General features: G+C 40.3%; 1 protein-coding gene across 1 annotated transcript in view; it reads right to left on the bottom strand.

Moving 5' to 3' along the window:
* Positions 1–503: 503 nt before the first annotated feature.
* Positions 504–8,383, bottom strand: part of Zranb2 (zinc finger RANBP2-type containing 2) — a gene marked incomplete in the record, with an annotated part of 15,376 nt that continues 7,496 nt past the window's right edge. The window contains 5 exon segments of the mRNA XM_008846080.3: positions 504–2,116; positions 3,610–3,768; positions 5,958–6,044; positions 7,440–7,606; positions 8,157–8,291. Of these exon segments, the coding sequence (XP_008844302.2) occupies positions 2,053–2,116; positions 3,610–3,768; positions 5,958–6,044; positions 7,440–7,606; positions 8,157–8,291 (612 nt within the window).

The following is an 8,383-nucleotide window of genomic DNA, read 5'->3' as shown; positions in this document are numbered from 1 at the left end:
CACCCCAACCTCAATGACAACAAAAAAACCCATGTACTCTATTTTCCCAAATAATACAATTTTCAGGTCAAGAAAAGTACATTTAACCCTTAAAAAGAACCCCCCCGCACCAGTGTGTGCAGTGGTGGTGCTAAAGGCCAGAAAGCAGGGTCGGGGCAAAACACCACTGGGGACCTGATGGTGTCGGGCTGAGAGCTTGTTCTCAACCTGGGTATTTATCACCCAGCACCATCCAAAATGGTTTAGATGAATGGACTCCCGGTGGAAACGTAAGAAACATGAACAGGTATTGCTGAATGACAGTGAGCGTGAGTTTGTGAGCTATTCTGACGTTCACTCTGATACCCCAATCTGACCACGTGGAGTAAGGGATGTGGTATTCTTGCTGTAGTCATCTGCCTGGAATGTTTGGAACCAAAAACTCGCATCAAAAGAGAACAATATAAAGCATAACAACAAAATAAAACCATTACTAAGCTTAAAAGTGAACATTCGATCAGAGCTTGAAATTTTCTAGTTTATTTCTAATGAACACCACTTGAAGCTTGACTCACAGATTTTATTTACATTTGTCTACAGTATCATTTCCTTACGAAATGAACTAGTACAGCTCAATTAAACCAAATCAGAGCATAATCATCTGGATTATCTGTGAACTCCTATTAGCTAAACTTATAACCTTGCATTTTTCCTAATACAGTCAAAGCTTTAAATACAGAGAGCACAAGAATAAACCAAGGGTGACAAGCCAGAGCGCCTGGGCAACTCAGAAGGTGGACTTGAGAGTCTGAGGCACAATCACAAGAGGTAAGAGTTCTTGTGCAACCGACAGTAAGGAGAGCGAGGGAGAGCGAGACCTAAGAACATGGGGAGCTTGTAAGACATGACCAAAATACTTCTACACAAGATACTGTTTTCATCTTTAGAGCGGTTCAGGAGAAAAACTTTAAAATGAAATCATTTTGTTTGGTCTGTCTACTCAACATCTTAAAATGCTTTACTTATTTAAATTGCAGCAGACAAATATTAAGGGGTGGGAGAAACAGGAATCAATCAATCCCCCACAACAAAGAGCCCGAGCAGTTACTGACTTCCCATAGTATACTTACCTTGTTCTGTCACTGAAGAGACTGTTAAGAGAAATCTTATAACTCCTAAACCAGAGAACAAAACATCGGATCTCAAGTGACCAGATTTTAATTTCAGAACTAAACTCTGAAAACATTTTAAGCCATAAGTTTTTTCAAGTGAACAGGAAAAGTGATTTTTGCTTAAATCATATAGAAAAAGAATTTGTTACTCAGAAAAACTTTTATGCAATCCATAAAATGCTCACTTAAATTCCCAGGTGTCTGCTAGCCTTTCACTGAGAAACGGACTTCAAAAGCCTTCTTTAATTTGTTCATCAACTATGATTTAACCTTGCCCCCCTGATCAATCAAATATGGTATGTGGTAACTAGATTTTTTTAAAGGATACCCACAATATTCCTTACACTTTTATTTCATATAAACCTTCAAGGTAGGGATGACACCTTTCAATGACGCTTCTGCGGTTCTCTACTCTCCTGCCTCACAGGCGGCACAAAGCTGGATAAGACACAATGATTCTAAGGCACCGCAGCAGAGAGCTGAGTCTGCACTGGGCAGCTTCCTAACTTAGCTGACCTCTGGCAGAACTGCCAGCACAGGCCCGTTACTTCTCCCGGATGAGCAGGGACTGGCGATCCCCAGCAGCTCACCAGCCTTGCTTCTGTGAACAAAGTTAAAGGGAGGCCAAGGCCATCCTGTCTCGGCCAATAGACAGGACAGGCACAGAAACAATGAAAGGATGAGAATTTGAACAGGGCATCTATCCAGGGACATTATGGCTTAAAATGCAACTCCACTTTTAATTTCACAAATAAACACAGTTGTACTGTTCTGAAAAGCAATGAAGGCATGCACCTCAGCTAGCAGGTTTAGCACTTCTGACCAAGTAAGACATTAACTTCTTAAAAAGTATGCTTCATGCACTGTATTGAATGTTTTTAAAGATGTAAATGTTAATACATTATTTCTTTTTTGAACTTGAACGGGAACCAGAATGGGTCGATCCAGAAGACGACCTGTGGTGCCTGGAAGACATAACAGAAAGCAGTGCGACTAGTCAACGAGGTGCACTGAGGCCACCCACAGATGCAAAAACAACACAACAAAAGCTAGCATCTTGATGCTTGCCGAAAGAATTAAAAACTCTGACATTAACTTCCACAAGCTTATGGATGTGAGCCCAGTAATATTTTTCTAAAATTCACAACTGTAACTTAAAAATATATGCTCTTTTCAAATATAGCCACCTCTCAATTATTTAGGGTAATGATAGAAAGCATGGACAAAAGCATATCATTAGGAACAACGTATAAAAAAGCATCCAAACTTGGTAATGAAGTGTGATCCAATCAATGTCTGTTGCTACACTCCACAAAGTGTACAAAGTCTCTATGTAAACACACAGCAAGGCTTCCCATTGTGTATGAGGAAGTACATTCATAAACAATGAGGTTTTGGAGATCTAACCACGTAAGGTGACTGTACAATCAGTTATAGTGTCATAGTCATGCAGCCAATAGGGATAAGTCAGTATCAACCTGGGCACAGGAGTGGTGGTCCGTAGGGGCTGGCCCTGGGCTCAGGGTTTAGTGTTCTCACCAGTCACCTGGCTTACAGAATAGAGAACATGTTCATTAAATTTAGATGACAAGAACTAGAGTGGATGATTGCTCGTGGCTAAGATAAAGACGTGCAGAAGTGCTAAGAAGATAACAGAATGGCTCTCAAGTACAGAGTGACTTCCTGTACATAATTCTACACGACGTAAATTCTACACGACGTGTATGGTAATCTTAAACCTGATATGGGAGGCAAATGTCATCATCCTGGGTTGGTAGCAACAACACAGTCCTACTCTGAACCCAGCTGTCATCAGACTTGACAAGATCCTGGTGTTCTTTCACGAGTTCAGAGGACATGGAAATTTTCCCAGGTCACAAGTGGAGTTGTAAACCACCGTCTAAGCACTGAGAGCCATGAGAAAAATCAATGGAACCAGTGATCAGGTCTGACGCAGAAGAGGCTGGCACATGACAGCTGCACTCTGTGTTAATGTCACTACAGATAAACAACCTAATATGGCCCTTTTCCAAAAGAACAAAAATGGATTTATTTGGACTGCAAGATGAAAAGCTATTAGGTACAAAGAGTAGTCTCTAGGTAAAGGGCAAGTAAGTTTCTATGGAAGTGCACTTATTCATATTTAAATGAGGACAGATTCCAATGATCTCGCAAGTGAATTTTAATTATGCCTAGAATTCCCACCATTTCTAATATTTAAGTAACATAAATGCATGTAAGTTATTTCGACGTAGCTTCTAGGTTGCAATCTTTAAAAATAACCGAGAGTTGGCTATAATCATATACATGGAAAAATTTAAATAAAACAATCAGAGAATGGTTTGTTCTATTAAAACGCTAATAACTAAACAAAGTTTAGAAACTTATCCCTTGCCTAGAAAATTTATCTATTAAATTCACCTAATAACACCCAGTCTTATTCTACAGAAACCCAAACCTTTCGGGTGACCGTGATCTTGTTCGTCTTTTTTTGCGAACACCGGGAGAAGAAGATCTAGAAGGACTTCTCTTCCTGTTCCTCTCAGGAGACGACGAAGAACTCGAATACGATCTTTTTCTTGGGGAAGAAGAGCCCCTGTGGGACCTGGAGCTGGATCTTCATTGATTGAGAAACAAATCAGACATTTCATTAAAGAAGAAAGGAAGAAGGAGCCTTAGTTTCCAAAAACAAACAGGATTACGACTGAGAGTCTGTGAGAAGGAATACTTACTGCTTACTCAACAGCAGACTTCTGGGCCAACCATGAAAAAGTTCTACTAAGTACAACCATTTAATCTGATCTGTTTTAAAAACTCTAAGTATTGACCCTTTGGTACTTGAAAAGCAGTTTACTGAATTAAGACAGAATCTTTTTTTTCTTTGTTTTCAAGATTTGCTTAAGGCTTCTCAGTTTACAGTGCATAAGGATTAAAAATCAATTCTGTGACTTCATGTTCAGAAACGACATCATTCCACTGGGGAGAAAAATATGTCTGCCGTATGAATCTGAAGAGGACAGTGAACGTCACTCCTCGTGGGCTATAGAACTCTTCAGTTCAGCTGCTACAGAGAACTGAGGGGCACAGCCAGGAATGAGGCAGAACACTAGGAAATTGGTAAGTAGTCAAGAAAAAACAACTTTAAAACTTGACTAGTTCTTAATATATGTATTTTTATGAAGTACTCATAAAGTATGAAATGGTAACATTCACATATTTTAGGCGGAAGTAAATGTGCAATATTTAGATGCAAATTTTCTTCATTTACAAATTTGGGTTGAAGGAATTTAGCTCAAACTTCCCAAAAAATTCACCTTTGGGCTTAAAATAAAAACAGAAAGCCCAAAAGGAGAATTCTTTGGAAAGTTGTGAGCAATTACAAATTTAGGGGATTGAAGGCTGCTCTGTAAACCTCATCCTGTAGTTTCCAAGGGACCAAAGCAGCACAACACTGTAATACACAGCAAGAAAACACACTGGTTCTCTAGGATGTACTGGCTTAGTAAGTGTGTGAATCATCTTTTCCTTAATTGGATTAAAATGGAGATGCCCTTGAATGCTAGATTAGGCTCAAGTGAACAGGCAATTTCCCCAGGAGAGTTGTTCTTACACTTCAGTGTGAACCGAATCACATTTGTGGAATGTCAATTTCCACAAGTGGAATTTCAGAAGCTTTCATATTAATGTGAAATGCCTATAGTAGACAACCTATAAATTGACTTAAAGGCAACATATTTTAGGCTGGGTGTGGTGATGCATGCCTTTAACCACAGCACTTTGGAGGCGGAGGTAGGTGGATCTCTGAGTTCGAGGCCAGCCTGATCTACATAGCCAGTCCCAGGCCAGCCAGGGCCACATAGTGAGACCCTGTCTCAAAAACAAAAGCAATCAAAAAAAACCCCAAAACTACAACCCAGCATATATTGATCAAGTACAGAAAAAACTTCTGAGGAAAGTGAAAACAGCTTTCCTCGCTTTGTCACTCATCATTTCATCTGTGCTGTGTGACTAGGTGCAACCTTTACAGTGATGTTCAGACCACATCCTGCCCACACCCAGGGCCACATAGTGAGACCCTGTCTCAAAAACAAAAGCAATCAAAAAAACCCCCAAAACTACAACCCAGCATATACTGATCAAGTACAGAAAAAACTTCTGAGGAAAGTGAGAACAGCTCTCCTCGCTTTGTCACTCATCATTTCATCTGTGCTGTGACTAGGTGCAACCTTTACAGTGATGCTCAGACCACATCCTGCCCACGCCAACAACCTGATTCAGTTTTAAGGGCAGATTTTGTTCGAAGACTAGTTTATAAATTTGCTTTAAAACTAGGGAGAGATGAAAACGTAAAGAACGACAAAGCTGTCTCTAAACATTGGCCTTGCAAAACGGCAAGTTTTGAGCATCTGCCTTCCTTTCAGTGACTTTTAAAACTAGGGAGAGATGAAAACGTAAAGAACGACAAAGCTGTCTCTAAATATTGGCCTTGCAAAACTCTTCACCGTGCAGCTCACTGCCGCACACCATGCTTACGCACTAGAGCTTCACCTTCCCACGTCACACGTCTCAGCTCCAATAACAAGACCTGTATGTGCAAAATGACCACCTTCAGGCCAATCACGGGAATGTCTTGGCACACCGCTGGCCGTGGAAACATTTCATGGAGAGACGTAAATTAAGCTGAGGCAAGTACATTAGTTTTCTAGCGCTAAAATAAAACCAACAGAAGCAAAACAATGGGACAAGCAGCGGCACCTGCAGCCTTCAGTCTGGCTCTCTGCTTTACAGAGATGCTACCTCATTCACCTTGATTTCGACCCACGAGATCTCGAATGTTCTCTTGAACTGGAACGAGATCTTGACTGCGAGCTGGAAGAGCTTCCTGAACGGGACCTGGAACAACATGAAGCATTTTTTTCTAGGACCACTCTACTGAGCTTTATGATCTGAACACTGAAGAGAAGATACACATTAGAGCTCACTTTCACATAAAAAGGTACCTATGCAAAATGCGTGTTCAAAACAAAACACTTTAACAAGGCTTCTTATTGCTGTAATGAAAAGATTAAAAATGAAAAATCAACTACCACCTTGCACACCTCATTACTCTAAAGTGTCCAGATGGAAAGCAAGGAGCAGTACCAGTTTATCAAAGACGATGAATACTTTACGCTCAGTAGCGATAATCAGAAGTCGCCCGAGACTAACCACCCAGCACAGGTGACAGTTCACCTTTACCCTCACTGGGTGCTTTCCCTCTCATTCACAAATACCACTTCCTCGGTGTCTCATCATCACAGTCCTAATTCTTGGCACTGTCTACTTGATCTTGCTCTTCCAGTCACCTGACTCAAAGAATTACACAGGATAACATAATCCTGGCCTTGTTTTATATTATTACATCAGTGAAGTAAAAAGTGGCACTAGGGGAGATCTAACCCATTTAAATTCTAAAAATTCCAAATGAAGTGACATTCTTTAATATCCATATTTAGTTAACCCCTTCAGAGAGAGAAAGCACTACACTTTTTATCTCAGAATTACTTTTCTGGGGGGGGGGCAGGAATTGACCTTAGGGCCTCATATATAATAGACATGTGCTCTATCTACTACCGAGTTACATTCCCAACCCCTGAAATTACTCTTCACACCATTTTACTGCTTGTAGGTTATAGTACTAATGACGCACTCGGCAACTCCTATTTTATTCCTCCAAATATTAAAATTCTTTGGTCATAACTGTGAACTATTTAAGACAACGTTTAGTTTTACTATATTATTAAACATGTATTTTATAGAAGCAAAAAAATAGTATTTTAAGTACAACAGCAACTAAATATTCAATTTATTCCTAGATACCACCAAATTGCAAGCATCAGGACAACAGAACTAACATGGCTCAATTTGTTTAGTTATTCAGATACCGATACCAAAGTAAATTAGTAATTATACAACGTCATTAGTGCCTGGAAAATTTCCAGATAAGTCCTCAACATACTGAATAGATCTCTATTTAGTTGCTAAACATAGTGATTTAAATTGACTTTAAGTCTATTCTAGTAAAAGGTAAGGTGCTAACACAGAAGAAGTGAGTTTCTTGTAAGACTTGGTGTTTCTGAAAATACAGGACAGTACGTACATGGCATGAAGATCAAGTCTAGCAAAGGTGACTTGATCAAAATCTTTAAAATAAAAGCTTATTTAGTTAAAGATAAAGTAAAATTAATAAATAAAGAAGTTAGATACTGACATTTTGACTGGCGTTACCCTTGACCTGTACCCGTTTACCTGGACCTAGACCTTGAACTGGAGGGGGAGGATGAGCGTGAAGATCTTGAGTGAGAAGATCGAGACTTTGAGCGACTTCGTCTACTAGATTTCTTTTTATTACTGTCTTCTTCTTCACTGGCATCAAGGTTATATTTTGAAAGGTCAGCATCATCTTCATCCTCATCCTAATAAAAATATAATTTTATTTAGACATTTAGCTATTAAGATACAGATCAAGAAAGATGAACAGTTAAGAGTACGACACTTGGTCATATGGGTATTATCAAACACTGGAGTTCACCTAGTCAGTCCCTCCCGCCAACACAAAGGCAGAAGGGCCTCCCTCTGCTCTCACACTGCTGGCACATTAGTAGTTTTCAGGTTCACCTCCTTCACAGCCCGCCAGTCCACATCCACTAGCTTTACTCTAGAACAGCAGATTAAGAATACACTTGCACTCTGTGACTGTCTAGGACCAGACGCCAAAGTACCTGTGTTGGGACAAGGCCAGACACAAACATACACTCTGGCCCCACAGAATGAACCATCTCCATCCTAATGTAAAAGCTGTCCTCATCACCTCTCCTGTTCCAACAGCAGAGCCCACGCACGGCCAGCCTTCCCGGCCCCCCTTCCCTTGCGAGGACGTGATCACCAAAGGTACGATCACCAAAGCATTTGTGCTGCAGAATGGGTCAAAGACAAAGGGGAAGGCAGGACAAGGAAAGAACTTACGTCGTCTAGTTTATACTTAGAAAGGTCTTCGTCCTCATCCTCCTCTTCTCCCTCGGACTCTCTATCTCCGACCTCCTTTAATATGGACGCAGGGCCCACTGCCTTCCCCCTGTACTTCTTCTTTTTACGTCCAAACTAGACAAAACCAAATTCAAAATGCCCTTGAAAGGCTGAAAACACATTAAAATCAATCATTTTCTACAAATATTCATATTTTTAAAGGAATT

This window comes from Nannospalax galili, unplaced genomic scaffold, assembly GCF_000622305.1.
Source record: "Nannospalax galili isolate Female #2095 unplaced genomic scaffold, S.galili_v1.0 scaffold442, whole genome shotgun sequence".
Classification (NCBI taxonomy): Eukaryota; Metazoa; Chordata; class Mammalia; order Rodentia; family Spalacidae; genus Nannospalax; species Nannospalax galili.
This window is presented reverse-complemented; position numbering and strand designations above follow the sequence as displayed.